At 44.6% G+C, this 22,693-nt stretch overlaps 1 protein-coding gene across 2 annotated transcripts in view; it reads right to left on the reverse strand.

The window, feature by feature from the left end:
- NID1 (nidogen 1) overlaps positions 1-22,693 on the reverse strand; it is a 201,589-nt gene that overhangs the window by 41,239 nt on the left and 137,657 nt on the right. For both annotated transcript variants that reach the window (XM_029594103.1, XM_029594102.1), the window contains 4 exons: positions 13,365-13,592; positions 12,095-12,267; positions 2,336-2,462; positions 45-216 (listed from right to left, as the gene is read on the reverse strand). In XM_029594103.1, the coding sequence (XP_029449963.1) occupies positions 45-216; positions 2,336-2,462; positions 12,095-12,267; positions 13,365-13,592 (700 nt within the window). The remainder of the gene's footprint in view (positions 1-44; positions 217-2,335; positions 2,463-12,094; positions 12,268-13,364; positions 13,593-22,693) is intronic.

Below are 22,693 nucleotides of genomic sequence, written 5' to 3' on the forward strand. Positions count from 1 at the left end.
ATTATAATCAGTTCAGCATTTTAAAGATGGAAATGAAAATTTACCCTTTCATGGGGTCTGCTACAATGCCTCGGGGGTTTACCAGTTCTGTATCAAACAACACCAGACGCTGACTACCATCCAACTTGGCCACTTCAATTCTATCTAGCTGGGAGTCAGTCCAGAAAATGTTACGCCCAAGATGATCAACTGCTATTCCTTCAGGGCTTCCCAGTCCTAGAGAAAAAAAAAAGATATTTTTTATACAATTAATGTCATCAGACAAGGACCATTTGGCCCACCCAAGCTATTCAAACTGAGTAATGCAAAATATGTCACGCTAACAAAAGCAGTAGAACAATGCAACATATTAAATGACAGCAGATGAAGACCAACTGCCTCTCCAGTCTATCTAACTGAAATTTTTCCTCTCTGCTTCTCTACCATTTTGGGTAGATGAGTGTAGGTATAAAATCCCCATATTTAAACATCAGTTCCTTCTAATGCCTTTTACCGGACCTTTCAACTCCACTCCTACAACTGTCCCAAGCTTCTTTAAATTTTGTTACAGCACTGCCCTTTACTGCTTCCCCGGTAGCTTATTTCAGGCAAGAATTTCTTGGCATATCCACCACTATTTTCATCTTTTATTTCCCAAAGAGTTATTTCCCTCTCAGAAAAATAGCTACAGGTATTAGGTAAACGTGTTGATGCATCCAGAACTTGAATGGTAAAATATCATGGAGAATTTGCCTTCATGTGAGAACATTTTACTAGGGGAGAGAATGGAGAGCAATGAAAACCTTCAACAGCTATTGGTTTTGAAATCTACTGTGGGGCTGTTTGTGAATTGTTTTAGTGTTTTTGGAGATAAAATGTCAGTCAAGCTAAAAGAGGATATGATGAAAACTGGACAGGCTGGGGTAATTGCCAAGGAAAAGGAAGAAAATTAAAGTTCTAAAACTGAGAAAATGAAACTCCTCTTCAGTATGAGCAATTAGGGGTAGATTTTAAGAAATTGTGAGCAGGCGTCCATGTGCGCGCTACCCGGCACACACACATGGACGCCCAATTTTATAACATGTGTGCGCAGGTGCACACGTTATAAAATCGGGGGTCGGTGAGCGCAAGAGGGTGCACAATTGTACACCCTGCATGCGCCGACGCCCACAGCCTTCACCCGTTCCCTCTCAGGCCACTCTGATTTTGGAGAGGCCTGGAAGGGAACTTCTTAACCCCCTAACCTAACCTCCCTTCCCCTCCCGCCCCCTAGCCCTATCCTAAACACCCCCCCCCGACCTTTATTGTACCTCTTGCACACGCTGGCAGCCTGCCGGCACGCAATCCTCCGACACAGCAGCAAATGGCCGCTGTGCCGGAGCCTCTGGCCCGCCCTGCCCCCCCGGACTTCCCCACCCCTTTTTTGAAGCCCCGGGATATACGCGCGTCCCAGGGCTTTACGCGCATCGCTGGGCCTTTCTAAAATAGGCCTGATTTATGCGCTTAGGCTTTTGAAAATCTTCTCCTTAATATACTGACAGATGTAAAACCAGTTTTTAATGTGACAACAACTTTCAGAACTATTTAGAAGACCATGAATAGCAGACAATCAAAACCTTTCTGCTATCTGTTGCAAAATAAAGCCTCAGCAGGGAGTAATTTTCAAAAGGTTTCAGTCATTTAAGTTAGAACTTACGTGTGTAAGTAACAAATTCAAACAATCAAGTTCATTTAATATGTTGCATTGTTCTACTGCTTTTGATAGCATGACACATTTTGCAAGCGAGCAAGCAGTATTTTGTCAAAGCCGAAAGTGTACGCGGTGTACTGGTAGTGTTGTATGTAAATGTAAATGGAATAAAAGGAGTGGGGGGTATGGGTGTCCCAGGGCGGGGTTCAGTAGATAGTATTTTGTTAGTAGCATACGCACGCACATTAGCAAACTTATGCACATGCTTTTACTCCTGCCAATTTCAATTATGGAACTGAAATCATACTTGTCTTTTGTCTGCAGTTTTTAGATGGGAGGTCTGGGTTAAGAGGTGGGGGTCAGGGCGAGCTGTTTTACAAAATACCTGCCTCCTTGCATAAAACTGTGGTAAATGCATGCACAAGTTACAGTTATTTTGCACCTAAAATGTGCGTGGTGTAGGAAGTATGCAACTTCCTGCATCCAAAAAAATGTGTGCATACTGAAATGGGTGTGTATAGTTTTGGTGTTTTGTAAGCCTTATGGCTCCCACACACAGTTTATAAAATACAGGCGCAACTTTGGGTGTACGTACTTATGTGTGTATGTGCTAATTTATGCACACTGTTGAAAATAATCCTACAAAGAGGAATCCCATTCTTCTACCTGTTTTGATGATTGCAGTTGGTTCCCCTCCTTGAAGATTGGCTCTGCTGACAGAAGGGCCACTGATGTCTGTCCAATAGACCATCTTGTCTACACAATCATATGCAACACCAATAATAACTTTATCCTGCAAGTAATCAAGATATGATATATCTGAGTTCAGAAATACTGGCCTCCCCTCTCTACTGTACAAGAGAATGAATGTCAGCTGGGTGCAAGAGGTGAAGTAGGGTAAGGGAAGACTGGGGTTATGCAGCAGAGGATACTGAATCTTGGAGCATCCAGAGAGATTTTGGTTTGTTTCTCATAGATAAGATGGCAGGAGAAAATCACAGTGGATAGCAGGGAATGAATGAAATTCAGTATCCCTTGAAGGAAGTGGCACTCCTGAGGCAGGTGCATTGGGTGTTGAAACTTAGCTGTGTCAAAAACAGGGCAAGAAAGAGATGGAGCAGTAAACACAAAGTATGAATATGCTGCAGTCCTAATTTAATATGCGAGATGGATGATAGATTCACTGTATCACCTATGAGATAAATAGTTTTATATTCACTTGGTGAAGGGAACCTCTATAATTGCAAGAAAAAGGAAAAGAAAAGGCAATGTATGAAATCTCTATCTTTTATGTTTATACAAGCCGTTGAGCCCGTTAAAACGGGCTAGATGTTTGTCCCCTCTCCGCCTAAGTCTTTGCTCTGCTCTCGCAAGAGCTTGCAAAGTTCCCGCGCCTGTTGTGTCTGGGAGAGTGACGAAAACACTCCGCTCCTCCCCCACCTCCAGCACCGCGAAGGGCCAGAGGCAGCTGTGGTGGTGGCAAGAGCTGAGAAATTTGGAGTCTCCCTCCGGCCCGGCTCGACCCTGCTGAACCTGTGAGATGCAGAGGGCGAGGGGCGCCGCTACGGGGACCTGCCTCTCTCCGTGCTGTTGTCAGTCCGATCTCTCTGCCTTGGGGCATAAAATCAGCATGTCGGTCAGCGCTCTTTCATCGGCGCATGTGTGGCACTTCGGTCACAGCTCAATTATAAGAGAGATTGGTGACAGGAGGCATAAAACACACATATGCACTGATGCTGAAGATAGGAATGCCCCTATTGATGGAGAATAGGAAAATTGGTTCTTACCTGCTAATTTTCATTCCTGTAGTACCATGGATCAGTCCAGACCCTGGGTTATGTCACCAATCCAGCAGAGAGAGGCAGAGAAACATTCTACTAACTCTGACGTATACCCTGGGGTGCCACCTGCAGTCCCATCAGTATTGAACGATATCAAAGCAGAAATGTAACTACTATAAAAACTATCTATCTAAACACTATAACGTACTTCCAACTCACAAATCCTAAATGGAAGCAGAATCCCCCCAAAAAATCTTGGGAACAAACAAGAAACATTAAGAAAAGTAGACAGCATGAAAAGTGGTTTAAAAACCAAAACAGTGAACGAGCGGACTCTCTGAAAAGATAATTGCCATACACAGACATAAAGGGCGGGCGTCTGGACTGATCCATGGTACTACAGGTACGAAAATTAGCAAGTAAGAACCAATTTTCCTTTCCCTGTACGTACCTGGATCAGTCCAGACCCTGGGATGTACCAGAGCTGATTTACTTGGGGTGGGACCCAGAGAGTCCCGCTCAGAGAACACTCTCTCCGAAGGCTGCCGAACTTGGAGCCTGGACATCCAAGCGGTAATGACTAGCAAAAGTGTGCAACGACTTCCAAGTCGCTGCCTTAAAAATCTCCTGTGGAGAAACTAGTTGACATTCCACCCAGGACGTAGCTTGCGACCTAGTGGAATGAGCTCTCAAACCTTCAGGAAGATCTCGACTAGCTAGAAGATAAGCTGAACGAATTGTCTCTTTTAACCAATGAGCAATCGTAGCTTTGGAAACATTGTGACCCTTACGAGGACCACTCCACAACACAAACAAATGATCAGACAGTCTAAAACTGTTGGTAACTTCAAGATAACGTAACAGTACCTGTCGTACATCCAATTTCTTAAGATCCATAGAGGAAGGATCCATACGATCTAAAGACGGAAAAGCAGGAAGCTCTATCGACTGATTTAAATGAAAAGAAGATACAACCTTGGGCAAAGAAGAAGGCACAGTACATAATGAAACTCCCGTATCGGAAATTCTAAGAAAAGGTTCTCTGCAAGACAAGGCCTGCAACTCCGAAATTCTACGAGTGGAGGAGATGGCCACAAGGAAAACCACCTTCAACGTAAGATCTTTCAAAGTCATATGTTTAAGGGGTTCAAAGGGAGCCGCAAACAGAGCTCTAAGAACCAAATTCAAACTCCATGCAGGACGAGTTCTGGAATGGAGGACGTAGATGTTGTGCACCTTTGAGAAAACGTGCTACATCCGGGTGTGAGGCTAAGGATAATCCCCGAACCTTACCCCGAAAACATCCAATAGCTGCAACTTGGACATGTAAGGAACTGCAGGACAAACCTTTCGCTAAGCCATCTTGTAAAAAAGATAAAATGTCCGAAACAGAAGCGTGCACTGGATCTAACTGATGTTCAGAACACCATGACTCAAAAACTTTCCACACCCTCACATAAGCCAAAGATGTAGAAGGCTTACGAGAACGTAATAAAGTAGTTACCACAGTATCTGAGTAACCTTTGTTCTTTAACCGACGCCTTTCAAAAGCCATGCCGCTAGAGAGAAGCGTTCGACCTCTTCCAAACAAACTGGACCCTGAGACAGGTGGCACGGTAGATCCCGAAACCGCAGGGGCCCATCCAGCGCTAGACTGACCAGGTCTGCGAACCACAGACTGCGTGGCCACTCCGGACCCACTAAAACAACGTCGACTCGCTGAACCTCTATCTGCCGCAGGACCTTGCCGATCAGAGGTCAGGGTGTAAACACAGAGAAGAACATTGTTTGGCCAAGGGAGTACCAGAGCGTCTACTCCTTCTGCTCCTCTTTCCCTCATGCGGCTGAAAAACCGAGGGGCCTTGGAATTCTGGAATGTGGCCATGAGATCCATTGCCAGTGTGGACCATCTGTTGCATATTAACTGATAGGTTTCCTCGCACAGTTCCCACTCCCCTGGGTCGAGATGATGCCGACTGAGAAAATCGGCTTGAACTTTGTCTACCTCGGCAATGTGTGAGGCTGCGATGCTGAGCAGATGTTGTTCTGCCCAGGAGATCAGCTGTTGTGCTTCCTGCGCTACCAGGAAGCTTCGAGATCCTCCCTGGCGGTTGATGTACGCTACCGTGGTCGCATTGTCGGAAAGAATCCGTACCGATTTCCCACATAGGAGAGGATGAAGAGCGATTAAGGCTAAGTGTATCGCTCTGGTCTCTAACTGGTTGATCGACCACCGTGCTTCTTCTTCGGACCATTGATCTTGAACAGATGTTTTCTGACATACCGCTCCCCAGCCTGAAAGACTGGCGTTGGTAGTGACCACAGTCCATTCCGGAATCTCTAGAGGTACTCCCCTCTGAAGATTTGCCGGCTGTAATCACCAATCCAGGCTGAATCAAGCCGTCTCCGTAAGGGGAAGGGGAAGGTGGTATAGTTCCAAAACCGGATTCCAGCGTGAAAGCAACGCACACTGAAGTGGCCTCATATGCGCAAAGGCCCAGGGAACCAACTCCAGAGTAGAGGTCATTGAGCCTAAGACTGTCAAGTAATCCCATACACATGGTATAGGAATAGACAGCAAGTCTTTGATTTGCGTTTGGAGCTTGAGAAGGCGATGTTCCGGAAGGAACACCTTCCCTTGACAAGTGTCGAACAGTGCACCCAAAAACTCCAGAGACTGTGAAGGGACTAGGTGACTCTTGTCCTTGTTGCTCACCCAGCCTAGAGACTGTAAGAGGTCGATGACCCTGCTGATCGTTGAGCGACAAAGAGATTCCGACTTCGCTCGAATTAACCAGTCGTCCAGGTACGGGTGTACCAACAAGCCCTCCTTCCTGAGTTGTGCAGCCACCACAATCATTATCTTGGTAAATGTTCTGGGAGCTGTGGCTAACCCAAACAGGAGAGCCTTGAATTGATAATGCTGTCCTAGAATGCAAAACCTGAGAAACTTCTGATGATCGTAACGAATGCCAATGTGAAGATAAGCCTCGGTGAGGTCGAGAGACACTAGAAATTCTCCTCTGTGTACTGAAGCTATGACAAAACGGAGAGTTTCCATTCGAAACTTGGGAATCCGCAGGCAACGTTGACTCTTTTGAGATCAAGAATGGGATGAAAAGTTCCTTCCTTCTTTGGAACGACGAAGAAAATTGAGTAACGACCCCTCCGATGTTCTGATGTTGGAACTGGAACTATAGCTCCGAGGTCGCTTAAACGCTGCAGAGAGTCCTTGATTACGCGACGTTTTTCTAGGTAAGAACATGGAGAAATTAGAAACCGGTGGTGAAGCTGCCGAACAAAATCTAAAGCGTAACCTTGATTTATCACTGAAAGAACCCACTGATCTGATGTCAATCTGGCTCATTCCCCGTAAAACCGGGACAGTCTGCCCCCTATAATCGGAACCGGGGAAAGGACCGGCTGTATCTCATTGGGAAGACTTTGTGCCAGCTGAGGCTTGGGAAGATCCAGGTCTTCCGAAGCAGCGGCCATGAAAGGACTGAGACCAATTCTGTTGCCTACCTGAAGATTGCTTAGCAGGTGGAGCCGAAGGACGAGAAGAACGAAATCTTCTACTAGACCGAAAACGAGAGCGAGATGAGAAAGAGCTTCGAGGTCTAGGACGATCCTCTGGTAATTTGTGGATCTTATTCTCCCCTAGGGACAAAATTAAATCTAATTTCTTACCAAAGAGCAATTTGCCTTTAAAGGGTAAAGCCCCTAGCTGAGCTTTTAAGGATGCATCTGCAGACCAATTCCTCAACCAGAGGAGTCTGCGAGCCGATACTGAAGCAACAATAGAGCGAGCCGAGGTCCTGATGAGATCATATAAAGCATCTGCACTGTAAGCAACTGTAGCCTCCAATCTACCAGCTTGTGCTACCTCCTCATTAAAGAGGGAAGAATTGTTTTGCAATGCCTGGACCCATCACAGGCCAGCTCGCAAAGCCAAGCTACTACACTTGGCCGCCCGTACACCTAGAGCAGAAACCTCAAATTTGCTTGAGCTGAACCTCCAGTTTACGATCCTGTAGATCTTTAAGAGCCGTAGCTCCCATCACTGGAATAGTCGTCCTCTTAGTGACAGCTGACACAGCAGCATCCACTTTGGGAAATTTTAAAATTTCCAAAGCCTCCTCAGGTAATGAATACAACTTCTCTACAGCTCGTATAACCTTAAGACCTAATTCAGGAGTGTCCCACTCCCAGTACAAAAGGTCAGTGAGAGAAATATGAAAAGGAAAAGATGTCGGACCCCTAAGGCCTAGCAATACTGGGTCGATATTACCCATCCGAGAATCCTTTGCTGGAGCTTCCAGACCCAATTCCAGTAAAATTGCCAGAATTAAAGGACTGACCATCCCCTGGTCAGATCACTCATTGATCACTACCGAACTATCTATAAAGAGAAAACAGACTCCCTGCATTCCCAAATCAACAATATGGTTCAGAAAACCATGTTCAATGGATGACCTTAGCTCAAACCTCGCCAAGGACCTACCCAATTTGGATCTCACCAACGCCGACACTGCTTTGACATCATGGCTTAACATCACTCTCTCAGTAGCTAACAAAATCTGCCCTTTGACTTCTAAAGAAATCAACCCAGCTCTTTCAAACAAGAAACCTTGGTTCTCTACAACACTGAAAAATCTCAAACAAGACCTACGACACAAAGAGCAACGTTGGCGCAAAGATCCCTCACCCTCCCTCCTAGCCAATTAGAAAACCGCTATGAGCATCTACAGGACCACCATATTACGCACAAAGAGAGATTTTTATGCCAAAAGAATACATAGCTTCCTGTACGATCCAAAAACACTATTTTCTTATGTATCAGCCCTCACTACACCCGTTCCAACAGCCATCCCAGAAGAAGAAGCCCAAAACAAATCCACAGAACTGGCACTATTCTTCGAGAAGAAAATACACAACCTACTGGCACCACTGACTAATTCAAACACCCAACCCCCACCCATCTACAAACCATCCCCTTCCACACCCAAACCGCTTCTAGAATCATTTGAACCCACATCTGCCCTGGAAATTGAATCTTTAATCAAGAAAATGAAGCCATCGTCACACCCATCCAATCAAATACCCACCAAACTCCTGCTTACAATCCCAAACACCATAACCAAACCACTGGCAGATATCATAAATTGTTCCCTGACACAAGGATACGTTCCAAACTCTCTGAAAACCGCCTCTCTAAAACCTTTATTAAAGAAACCTAATCTGGATCCAACCAACCTTTCAAACTTTCGCCCTATAGCAAATCTTCCAATTATCGCCAAACTAATGGAAAAACTAATCAACAACCAACTCACAGACTACTTAGATTCCTACAACATCCTCTTCCCATCGCAATACGGTTTCCGTAAACACTTAAACACGGAAACGCTCCTACTATCTTTAACTGACAACATCCTAATGGGCCTAGACAAAGGCCAAGCCTACCTTCTGGCCCTTCTCGACATCTCAGCAGCATTTGACACGGTAAACCACGCAATTCTCATCAACCGTCTAATGGAAATCGGCATCGCAGGCCTGGCGCTCAAATGGTTCGAATCCTTCCTCAATAATAGGAAATACAAGGTGAGAATAAATGATAAAGAATCCCAACCCATCCACTCCAACCATGGCGTCTCCCAAGGATCCTCGCTATCCCCCACACTGTTTAATATTTATCTGTTACCTTTATGCCAGCATCTAGAGAGCCTCAACTTAACGAATTTTGTATATGCTGACGATGTACAGATCTTAATCCCCGTCGCGGATGCCACCTCCAGCTCCCTGCACTTCTGGAACAACTGCCTCAGCTCCATCAATAGTCTACTCTCAAGTCTCAATCTAGTTCTTAACACTTCTAAAACAGAACTTCTATTCATCTCTCCTAAGGACAACAACCCCCTCACTTTCCATCTCTCACCATTTGTAAACCATGTGAGAGATCTAGGAGCCACACTTGACACCAGAATGAACCTCAAAAATTCATCAACACCACCACCAAGGAATGCTTCCATAAGCTTCACGTCCTGAAAAACTAAAACCTCTCCTTCACTTTCAAGACTACCGGTCAGTACTACAAGCCATACTGTTTTCAAAGATCGACTAACGCACTCCTCCTTGGCCTTCTGCCCGCCTCCACGAAACCACTACAGATGCTTCAAAATGCCGCAGCAAGGATCCTTACTAACTCTCGGCGCAAGGACCACATCACACCAATCCTAAAAAACCTACACTGGCTACCGATCAACCACAGAATAATGTTTAAGACCTTATCCATCATCCACAAAAACATCTATCACCGATCTACTCTACAACTCAAAATAACACTCGAACTTCACGTTTCCACAAGACCGATCAGATCGGCTTACAAAGGAATGCTCCAAGCCCCCCCTAACAAATCCTCTAGTCACACTTCCATCCAGAAACGAACCTTGTCCACGGCCAGACTGTATCATTGGAATCTTCTTCCCCCGGAACTCCGGCAAGAACAATGCCCATTTTCATTCAGAAAGAAACTAAAAACGTGGCTGTTCACTCAAGCCTTCCCTTGATAGACACGTTTCTAACAGCACAGACCTGCACTTCATTTTCACAGATCCGCCCCCACCTTCGTGCCTGCAGTTTTATAGACCTAAAGATTAAGCTATTGTCAAAGCTTGCCACATTCGTTCCTTATGTTAAACTTTGTTATGTTAAACTTTGTTATGTTACACATATGCTTTTTATCTCAACTCTCCCACTCTGTAAACCCCTGTTCATTGTAACTTTATCTTCCTAGTTAATTGGTTACCCCTTGTTTCAATGTAAACTGGTACGATAAGACACTAGTCTTGAGCATCGGTATATCAAAAGAATTTTAAATAAATAAATAAATAAATAACCTAAGTTCCTCCCTTCTAAAAAGGCGTACTACTTTGGGGTCATCCCCATCCGCTATGTGAGGGTCAGTACTACTGCCCAAAGCAGGATCTCCACCGAGATCCCCATCCAGTAGGGACTTATCTGGGACAGGCAAAGAGTCATATTCAGAATCCTCAGAAGTAGAAAAAATAGACTGATCCGGGCCTGAACGAAGGGGACACTTTGGAGCTTACCCAGCCCCAAAATTGCTAGGTCTCGCCCATTTGGAGAAGCGGGGCTTTAGACCCTTTCCAGATGAGTGATCCCTGTGCTTTTTATGAAACTTCCTGGACTTATAAGCTTTCCGAAGAAAACAAATAAAATCCCCTGAGAGGGGAGAAGAAGAAGAAGAATTTGACATCTCCTCCAGGCTCTCATCAGATAAGCATACCCTGTATCTCGCGGCTTGTCCCCCCCAGGGACCGCCGGCTGTGGCGACAAGGGAGGCGGGTCTGGAGCTCCCTGAATAATTTGCTGTGTCGCCGCCCTCAAAGAAGATAAAACAGCTTCCGTTCCTGCACTGCAATGGAATGGGTCCGGGGTAGGGGAGCAGCCGCGCCGAGGTTTCGGGGCCGCACGAGGCGGCAGAGTCACTTCTTTCGCCGGTAAAATAGACGAACCTTCCCCCCCGGGGAGGCAGGCGGAACAGAGACTCTCTCTGGAGAGACGCACCTCGCGGCATTGTAAAGAAAAAACGGCACGAAATTAAAATGAAAATATAAAATAAACCCCGGCTGAAAATAAATAGGCATGGCACCGCTGAACACCGAAAAGGTAAGTAAATCGCGAAACAGCTGTCGTGAAAATAGGAAATTTTTTTTTTTTTACCTGACCAAAACACTGCGGACCCCGGGAGCTGCTCCAAGTAGGCTGAGTGAGCCGGGCCCCCCCCCCCCCCCGGTATCACCCCTACCAGGAGAGGTTGTTGGGTATAAAACCTCCCCAACTCCAGCGGCCTCAGAACCAGGAGGGATAGTCCCTTCAGGACCTCTCAACCTTCCAAGAGGCAGTGAGATGGCTGTGAAGAAAAAAATACACTTTTTTTTTTTAAAAATAACAAATAAAAAGAACAAACTCTCACAAAGAGAAATAGAGAACCTAAGAAAGATTAACTCCTAAACTACTTGACTAGAAAACAAAAACTACTACAGACTGCAGGGTTAGGCACGTCCACCTCTGCTGGGAGACAGAGAAATACTGATGGACTGCAGGTGGCACCCCAGGGTATACGTCAGAGTCAGTAGAATGTTTCTCTGCCTCCCTCTGCTGGATTGGTGACTGATCCAGGTACGTACAGGGAATGACATTTACAGAGAATCAAAAGATATTGCCAAGGAAAATTCTAAAGCTGTCCTCAAAATCTCAGATTTAATAAGACAAGCAGAATGTCTTATCCAAACACAATGTACAAAATTTAGTCCCCTGACACGGTCCCGTGTTTTTCCAACAGGCTGCATTGGGAAGGACAAAGATATGGAAAAGAAACAGGAAGAAATACAAATCTGCAAGAGCCTACAAAAGGCAGCACAAAACCTGTAAACTCTTGAAAATTCTGTAATTCTTCTTGTCTATTTTTTTTTTTTTTTGTGTATAATCTGTTTTTATTTCTTTGGCCCTCTGTCCCTAGGAATAACCTCTCTAAGCTAAACAATCCCTCTCAGGGGCCGAACCGTTAAGACATAATTGAGCCAGCAAATAACAAATCAGTATTGCGCAGTTCAGTACTTACAGGAACATGAAGTAAAGTTTTCGCAACAGTTTTCTTCATGCTCTCCCTTTCCAGTGGAACATGCTCAAGCTTTCCGCTTTGGGCAAAAATCAAATGTGTTCCAGGGGGCAAAGGAACTAAACTAGGTCGAACGGTGGGTCCAACAGGAGGAGGATGAGTGACAGTGTCCAGACCTGTGATGACAAATGGAAAGCAGTTCATGGCAATAAACTGGAGATACACTGCATACCCCAAAGCATTCTTAAATCTACAGCTTTAATTCAGAAGAAAATAATTTTACACGATAAATAGCTTGCAACACTGAGCAGATACTAAAAGTCTACATTTTTTTTTTGTTACGTGCACATCTATGTACTGAGTTATAAAGAATCAACTAAATGGAAAAATAATTTTTATTTTATGCTTGCTAGTAGAAAAAAACACTCAAAGCACAGTACGAGAAAACAATAAAAACAAACCATCAATATCTTTAAATATAAAAAGAAATTAACAAGCATAAAGCAAGTATATAAAAATACAATACAGACCACTTCCATCTTGTGTTCACAAACCTGGCTTCTGAAACTCCGGTACAGTTTAACTATTAATCACATACAGGCCGATACAGTAAAAGTCGCGGGAGAGCGCGTCCCTAGTGCCTCTTTTTTGAGAGGAGCGTCGGCTGTCAGCGGGTTTGACAGCCGACGCTCAATTTTGCCGGTGTCGGTTCTCGAGCCCGCTGACAGCCACGGGTTCGGAAATTGAACGCCAGCAAAACTGAGCATCTGGTTTTCAACCCGCGAGCTGATTTTAATTATTTTTTTTTAAATTTTTTATGGCGACTTAATATCATGGCGACTTAATATCGCCATGATATTAAGTCGGAGGGTGTAGAGAAAAGCAGTTTTTACTGCTTTTCTGTGCACTTTCCCGGTGCCGGCAGAAATTAATGCCTACCTTTGGGTAGGTGCTAATTTCTGAAAGTGAAATGTGCGGCTTGGCTGCATGTTTACTTACTGAATCGCACGGAAATAGCTAATAGGGCCATCAACATGCATTTGCATGTTGCGGGCGCTATTAGGTTCGGGGGGGGGGGGGGCGGGGTTGAACGCACATTTTCAACGCGCTATTACCCCTTACTGAATAAGGGGTAAAGCTAGTGCGTCCAAAACGCGCGTCCAAACGCGGGTTAACAGTGCGCTCCACCGGAGTGCACCGTACTGTATCGGCCTGATACACAGCACTTTGCTCAGGATGTACAGGACTTATTAGTTTTGTAAGGCAAACTTACATGGGGGTCTAATTCCAGGGCCTTTTCTGGTACCATCGATCTCATTGCCTTCTCTGTTTACACACCAACATTGCCCAGTGCTCGCATGGCACTGCACAGGGGTGTACTCCCCATACTCATCACACGTGGGAACAAACTGACCCACAGGCCGAGGCCCCCTTGGCAATCCAGGGTCCCCAAAGCCTAAAGCAGACTCTCTGTGGCGCTGGCATTTAGTCTTCTCTGGCTCTATGAGAAAAAATGCACAGAAAAAAAAAAAATCACACATTTGTAATTAAACAGTACATTTTGCTAAACATATAAGAGAAAATGCAACAAACTGCAACTATTTTGTATGAACAGTTCCCCAAATCTGTCTTAAAACTGCAACCTCCTCCCACAGAAAATAATTAGCAGGAAACTATCAACCTGAAACAAATCACTCTGCAGTTCTGCTCAGTAGCCCGAGAAGAAGACAAGGCCATAAAGCTTTGTCTCTGAAACTTGACACTAGTGTGTCAGAAGCATTTGGCCACCTCTAATGAGATCAGGAAGACCCTCAGGGAAACACTTTAAATGTTTTCTCAAAGGACCATCATATGGTTTAAAATAAAATGCATCTAATGAGAGAATGTCAATTGAAAAAAAAAACAAAAAGCCAGTTCCTTCATCCTGGAAGAGCATCCCTGAACATCTCTCCGTGTTTTGATATTTCCAAAACATAAACCCTTCATTCTGAAATCAGTCCTGAAAAGAGCTCAACAGGTAATCTCAGTGCAAAAGAAAAAAAAAAAATCTGATGAAAGGAGGCAAACTGGACTATGATCTCAATATACTTTTCGGTGGATTTTTCCAGTAAAATGTAAGCTTTGTTATCTATTTCTTAGATTTATACATTGCTTCAGTACAAAACAGCTTAAAGCAATTTACAATTTTATCAAAAACATATAAAAATAATAAAATACAATATAAAGCATTTATCCTAACAATCTTTTATAAATAATATATCAATATAATAAATCTAAAATTTCTTCCTGCTAATTTTACAACCATCTGACCTTAATCTCCATCTCAAACTTGAGAATATGATTTCCTAAATAACCAAGTTTTGACATCCTCTGAAAAAGAATTCCACAATTTAGGTGCCACCGTAGAAAAAGACCACCCTGCAGTCTTAACTAGATGTACTCCGACGGACCAGGAATCATTCATAGCTTCTTCTGGGATAATATCAATCTTAAGGCTTCATTTAATAAACATTTTTCCCAGAGACACAGAATGGGAGAAAAACTACGTAAATCAGGCCCTTAGCTTTGGAGTATACCAAGACAACTTAAGTACCCAGTGTCCTGCGTCTGACAGCCCTTCATAAGGGTCATTTTATAACAGACTGCATGTAGAAAGTACACGCAGACTTCATCATAAATTTTCAAAGCAGACTTATGCACATAAATGTGCTTTGAAACTTTGGGGTAGATTTTCAAACCTCGGCACACATAAAAGCCCGGGATTTACGCGTGTGGCCCGGCCTTACATGCACTGGGCCATGTGTGTAAGTCCCGGGGCTTGAAAAAGGGGCGATCCGGGGGGGGGCGGGGAGAGGTGGGGCAGGGCTAGAGGCACTCAGCACAGCGTGCAACTTGCTCCTGCTCCGAGGCAGAAGCAAAAGGTAAAATAGGATAGGGGGAGGGGGAGGGGGAGGGCAGGATAGGGGAAAGGGCAGGGATGTTAGGCTAGGGGGTTGGGAAGTTTCCTCCCAGTCCGCTCCTTAATTGGAGCGGACTGGGAGGGAATTGGGGAAGGCCCCGATGAGTTGCCACGCGTATTTGCTAAACTTGACCCCCCCCTTGCGCGCGTTGACCTGGCATTATATAACATGCACGCGCCAGCACGCGCATGTTATAAAATCGCATGTCCATATGTGCGCGCCCGGTAGCGCACGCACATGGACGCGTGCGCGTAAGTTTTGAAAATCTACCCCTTAGTGGGTGGATGTAGAACTCTGCGCAGCTTATGCACACTCATTTACGCATGTCTGGGAAAAGGTATAAACATGCACACACACATTACACATTTACACATTTTTTAAAACTTGAAAGTATGCATATAAATGTTTTTCCTGCCCCCCAGAAATGCCTCTTTCCAGTAAATGTATATGCAAAAATTGCTTCTGTGCGCACTTTTAGACGTACCACCGACCCGGTAATTTTCAAAAGGTGATTTACATGCATAAACCTGGATTTTATGTGCATAAATGCTTCTGAAAATCAGGACCTAAAATTAAGAACCAAAATCTTACTCCTCTCACTTCCATGGGCATCCAATGAAGGCACTTAAATATTGGCAAAATATGGTCCCTTTCCTTTAAGCCTTCTATGATTCGAGTGGCAGTATTTTGGATCAAGTGCATCTTCTTCACAGTCCTCTGGGACAATTCCAGAAGGACTGACTTTCAGTAATCCAATCCTGGGTAGTGACAGGGCTTAAACCTGCAATGATCCTAACAGCTGAGCCATCCTCAAACATCTAAAGGCTGACTTCAACATCACTACAACCTATTGGTGGGAGGGGGTGTATAGCCAATTCTGATATTAAAATCAGTCACAGTGTAAAATTGAGTGAACTGGCAAAGTGATGTCATTTACAACCACCTGGGGATCCACTGCTGGTTCCATCTTTTCCAGCAGAAGAACATTCAACTTGCCCACATTTAGCTTAATCTTATGGTTATGAAACCAATAGGCAATCTGAGTTAAACATTCATTTATAGTTTTCAACTAGCTAGAACTTAAATCCTTAAAAGGGAACAAAAAATCAGGCATCATTCACAAAACAATGGTAATTCTAATGGTTTTGGATAGCTGTGGGATGTCCCGCACCCAGCTGCACTTACCCCTGACTACTATGAATGTAGCCAAGACGCCGCAATGTTCCTGGGTCTCCCTAGGCATACATCAATTCTTGTAGGCCCTGCAGTGGCAAATGGAACTGCTGGCGCTCAGTGATGATGTCACGTGGCTGGGTATTTAAACTCCAGCCTCAGCAACCGGTCCTCCTGTCTTGCAGTGCATGTTGCTTACTGTCTCTGTGCATTTCTTTGCCTTGTCTAGCCTCGTTGTCACCTTGCCTCATTTCTGCTTTGTCGCCTTCCCTTGCCCTATTTGTGTCTTGGTCCCCAGTGCCTTGCCTTTGTCTTGTCTGTCCATCTCTGTCTGACTCCTAGTTCTGATCCTATGGACTTGACTACTCTTCTGGACTGCTGCCTGCCCCAACTTTGGCCTGGACCTGAACACTGCTTTCCTGCTGTCTGCCCCTGACCTTGGCCTGGACCCCATTTGCTCACTGCCTGACCTGACCTCTGTTCGGAACTGAACTTCATTTGACTGCTCTTTACAGTATTCTTTATAAGCTCTGTTGGTCCCTGGAACCCAAGGGCTCATTTTGCGGGGAATTGGTTTATATATAGGTGAAGCCCTAGATCCAGTTCTGGTAAGAACAAATCTACCTGCTGTTGGCGTGGGCCTAATAGGTTCACCTGTTAAGTTGTGTCAACCATGCCACAGCCCAAGGGCTCACATCCGTGGCAGATTGCTGAGGTCATGAGCTCAGTGGACTCGTCCTCGATTCAGGCTATCTCAGAGTTGGCTCTCCAAGTCCAGCAGCAGTAAAATCAGCTCAATAATATGACCAGCATATTCCAAGGCCTGGTGGCCTGAATGGAGTCTATGCAATTCATGTGCCTGCACCCATATTGGCACCTTCTCCAGCCACATCCACCCGGCATCTGGACTCATGCCATATCTACTACTACTGCTCAGGTATGAAGGGGATCCTAAAGCCTGCTGAGACTATTAATCAGTGCAGGATGCACGTCGAGCTGCAAGCCATCAGCTTCCCCTTGGACTGAGCTAAGATGACATTTATGCTTTCTCTCCTGGTGTGCCCTGCTCTAGCCTGGGCATCACCTTTATGGGAACAGAGCAACCCCCTGGTGAGGATTCTGGACAACTTCCTGAAACAATTCAGACAGGTATTCGACGAGCCTGGGTGGGCTTCATCTGCGGCCACTGAATTACTCCACATCAGACAGGGCACCCGCACGGTGGAAGACTGCCATCCAATTCCGGATGCTAGCCTTGGAACTCCATTGGGACAAAGACGGTCTTACCACCATCTTTTGGCAGGGCTTTGCAGAGCGCATCAAGGATGAGCTAGCTGGCTGGAACCTGCCGCTCACACTAGAGAATCTTATCACCCTGACTATTCAAGTAGATCTCCGCTTCCAACAGCGGGCCAGAGAGAGGGAGTGCTTGATGGAACTTCAGGCTGGTGCCCAAGTTTCAATATCCTCTGGTCCCTACCAGAGACATCCCGTATACTCCCTCCTCAGAAGAGCCCATGCAACTTGACAGGGCCCAACTCAATGAGGAAGAAAAGCAGAGATGTTGGCGGCCCAAGAAGACAGGAAACTTCTGAGCCTAATGTTGATTGGAGGCAACCCTAGGCTGGCCCTCATACTCTCCTCAGTTGCTTGTACTAGTTTACCTCACCTTTCATGATACCAAGGTGCATACCCCGCAGCAGTTCTGGACTTGGGTGCAAGAGGCAACTTTATCGACGAAGCCTCGGTTTGCCAGTACAACCTTCCCACAGCAACCCTGGATAAGCCTGTCACTAAATACTCAGTTTATAGTGAACCCCTTCCCTGGCTGGCTGTCCTTTGGTTACTCTACTGTTCACACTTCAAACTGGATTCCTGCATAAGGAAATCATCTCTTTCTATGTACTATCCAAGGAAGTCAATCCGATCATCCTTTGCTGACCTTGGCTGATGCTTCACAATCCCACAATCTTGCAAAGAAAGAATCTGACTGTGTGGTATGGCACAAAGAGAGCTCTAAAGTCTGTCTACTAGAATCCATTATCATATGTGAATTATTACCCTGGCACGCCATATCTAATTTTAAACCGTGTGATTATTCCAACAATTAAAACACTTTGTAAAACAGAGATGAACCCAGTACAAATCAGAAAGACTGCTGATCTGGCTCATGACTTCACATGTCTAAAGAAGACTGCCAGATGTAGACAGGAACGTGAGCAGACATAAGACATGATGGAAATAAACTCTTTACAACAACTTACTACAGAGAGGCGCTGGACTCGCTTCTTTCTGTGACCACTGTGGTAACATAAAAACTCAGCAGACTAGACTAAATAGCATTCCACACCACATCTCACTATGCAAACTCTAAAGTTAATTTGGTAGTGCTGTACGAAATCCAAAATAATGATAAAATGTCATCTGAGTCTCTGTTGTCCAAAGTAAACACTGGGATGGCAGCTTTGTGCAAACTTGTGGTCTGAGACTTTTCAACGACGTTATTCACGGTTGCAACTTTTACTGCAAATGAAACTTCTGTTCTCCAAGAGACACTCCTAGAGCATTTCAAAATAAGGCAAAACCATCACCTTTCTGCTCAAGACTGCACAACTTGATTCTATGGAATAATCATCAGAAGTTATTTCTCAGCACACAGAGAACATGCTTTACAAGAGGAGGGCACAAAAATCTTGTACTCATGCCCTGAAGACAAATGAGATGCTCAGTCCCTTCATTCAGGAAACAGAGACTAGGCTTCATCCTGTGATCTTAGAAAATTTCTACAGATCAGAGAAACGACTCCTGAATTCGCCAGTCCCTTTAATAAGTTTTCATTACCTTTTAATAAGTTTTCATTACCTTTCTCTGCAGAAATATCTGGCAGGCACCACCATGGAGGGCACCAGCATCCATGGTGATTAGGATGCTGGTGTCAGTTCTACTGAGGTTTCTATGAAAATCCTTGATGTCTGATACCCTGCATGAAGCTGCTTGTAGTTGTTACCAGTAGTTTCAAAATGGATTCGGTGAGTCAGGAAAATCTCTGTGTTGATACCAGATAGATGAATTGGTTTGGCTTACTTGGTTTGTGGATTTTGGGCAGGTGGTATACAAATATCATTACACACACACACACACACACACACACTAGCCGAAACTACTTGGCATTAATTGGGTTGTCTGATGCATAATTCATTTAAATGTTAAAATCCAACAAAAGTAGAAAAGATAAATATTGGTTCATTTCATTAACTAATTAATAGAAAGCATATTCAAATTTAGAGAACTTCTCCATAAACTTCATTGACAGGTCTTGTTGTTTGGCAGCAACAATATATTTGATTTCTACCATTGGCCAATTCTAGTGAGTGCTACTTACCCCCTGTCCATGGAAGAAATAGCCACTTTGCTTAGGGGAGAAAAAAGCGGTAGGAAAATAATGGGTCAGATTTTAAAAACTATGCGCGGGTGTAGATTTGTGCCTGCAACCCGGTGCACACAAATCTACGCCCGATTTTATAACATGCGCGCACAGCCGCGCACATGTTATAAAATCCAGGGTCGGCGCACGCAAGGGGGTGCACAATTGTGCAACTTGCACGCGCCGAGCCGCGCAGCCTTCCTCTGTTCCCTCCGAGGCTGCTCCAAAATCGGAGCAGACTCGGAGGGAACTTTCCTTCTACCCCCACCCCCCATCTTCCCCTACCTAACCCGTCCCCCAGCCCTACCTAAGCCCCCCCTTACCTTTAATGTTTAAGTTGCGCCTGCCTCCGGGCAGGCATAGGTTGCGCGCACCGGCGATGGCCGGCCCGCGATTCCGGGCAGAGCGGCAAATGACCTCTGTGCCTGGAGGCTCCGGCCCCGCCCCACCCCAGCCCGCCCACCCCCCACCCATTTTTTCAAGCCCCTGGACATACACACGTCCTGGGGCTTGCGCACGTCGCTGAGCCTATGCAAAATAGGCTCGGCGTGCAGGAGGCTTTTAAAAGGTTTACGCGCGTAACCCTCTTCAAATCCGCCCCAATGTTTCTACTTCCTTAAACCAACACCAGCACTGTCCCCCAATACTATACATCCCCTTTCTTTCCTCCTGTTGAATCTGTCCTCGTCTTTGCTGCCCCTTCATCCCTGCTACCTGTCTCTGACCCACAGCTTTTCTTCCCATCCCATGGGGCATCTTCCTGGTTGCTCCTTGGTCCTGCAGCTTGTTTTCCAATGCTATAGGGATTTGCAGACAGAGCATAATGTCTTTGCACAGTGCACCTTCCACCATTTAGAGTGCCTCCTGGTGGAAGGTCCACTGACAGACATGACAGAATAACCAGCAGAATGCTGCGATCTATTTCCAACATTTGTTGGTAATGAATTGTGGAATAGAAATATATGTAAATAAATAATTAATTAGTTAAAATATATCAGTATAACAATTTCATATTTTAGATGGAAGAGAACAAAGTCAGTCTTGGGATAGGTTGTGAAGCACAAAGAGATTGCCAAGATAACAGAAAATAGAGCCATGCGTACAGCACCGCATTTGTCTATTGGCGCTTTAGAAATGACAAGTAATGAGTAGAAGCATTCTGCAGCAATGTGGTCTGCAGTCTGTATAGGAGTACCACGTTCACAGGTGACAACAGTAAACAGATCCATCTGCAATATGATGGCTAGAAAGTCAGCCTGCCCAGTTTGCGGGAAGTTAAGACTGATCCAGGGGAATCTATCAAGATCAGAGGTGGGTAATCATGTGGAAGGATTTGCAATAAAGTCCTCGAGCCTGGCATTTATTTCCTTAGAGTTCCACTGCTCTTTCCAGAGCTGTACAACTCAATCATCTGGGAGACAGACAGTGACAAAGCACACAGCAGGTAAAATGTTCCATGTAGGTTGCAAGCATCTTAGCAGTGAAAAAATTAAGAATGTTTCTATTAAATGAATGGATGAGCTATTTCCCTGAAAGGGAAACCCTGACTGATATAAACTTCTTCACATACATAAAAAAAATCTTATTAAAAAATTAAGCAATATTATAATTATTATTTTCTTGTTCCTCACCTTCCGGAGGAGGTAGTAAAGAAGAAAACAATCAACAAATTCAAAGGGGCATTGGATAAACTATGGATCCTTAGAGAAGGGATATGAAGGAAAGGGTACATGGGAGTAACCTGCATAGAGCAGTAGTTATTACCCTTAACAAAAGGCATGGGAATTACTACCTTCAAACAATAGTCTTGATGCTTTTGATGCAACTGCAACATCGTTAAGAAAGGTGGAACTGCAACATCGTTAAGAAAGGTGGAAAGAAGGTGGAAAGGTGGAAAGAAGGCAAAACGATTACCGGCATGGTTAAAAGGGGAGGTGAAAGAAGCTATTTTAGCCAAAAGATCTTCATTCAAAAATTGGAAGAAGGATCCAACAGAAGAAAATAGGATAAAGCATAAACATTGGCAAGTTAAATGTAAGACATTGATAAGACAGGCTAAGAGAGAATTTGAAAAGAAGTTGGCTGTAGAGGCAAAAACTCACAGTAAAACTTTTTAAAATATATCCGAAGCAGAAAGCCTGTGAGGGAGTCAGTTGGACCGTTAGATGATCAAGGGGTTAAAGGGGCACTTAGAGAAGATAAGGCCATCGCGGAAAGATTAAATGATTTCTTTGCTTCGGTGTTTACTGAAGAGGATGTTGGGGAGGTACCCGTAATGGAGAAGGTTTTCATGGGTAATGATTCAGATGGACTGAATCAAATCACGGTGAACCTAGAAGATGTGGTAGGCCTGATTGACAAACTGAAGAGTAGTAAATCACCCGGACCGGATGGTATACACCCCAGAGTTCTGAAGGAACTAAAAAATGAAATTTCAGACCTATTAGTAAAAATTTGTAACTTATCATTAAAATCATCCATTGTACCTGAAGACTGGAGGATAGCAAATGTAACCCCAATATTTAAAAAGGGCTCCAGGGGCGATCCGGGAAACTACAGACTGGTTAGCCTGACTTCAGTGCCAGGAAAATAGTGGAAAGTGTTCTAAACATCAAAATCACAGAACATATAGAAAGACATGGTTTAATGGAACAAAGTCAGCATGGCTTTACACAAATCTGCTTCACTTTTTTGAAGGAGTTAATAAACATGTGGATAAAGGTGAACCGGTAGACGTAGTATACTTGGATTTTCAGAAGTCGTTTGGCAAAGTTCCTCATGAGAGGCTTCTAGGAAAAGTAAAAAGTCATGGGATAGGTGGCGATGTCCTTTCGTGGATTGCAAACTGGCTAAAAGACAGGAAACAGAGAGTAGGATTAAATGGGCAATTTTCTCAGTGGAAGGGAGTGGACAGTGGAGTGCCTCAGGGATCTGTATTGGGACCCTTACTGTTCAATATATTTATAAATGATCTGGAAAGAAATACGACGAGTGAGATAATCAAATTTGCAGATGACACAAAATTGTTCAGAGTAGTTAAATCAC

Source organism: Rhinatrema bivittatum, chromosome 3 (assembly GCF_901001135.1).
Source record: "Rhinatrema bivittatum chromosome 3, aRhiBiv1.1, whole genome shotgun sequence".
In the NCBI taxonomy this organism is placed as follows: Eukaryota; Metazoa; Chordata; class Amphibia; order Gymnophiona; family Rhinatrematidae; genus Rhinatrema; species Rhinatrema bivittatum.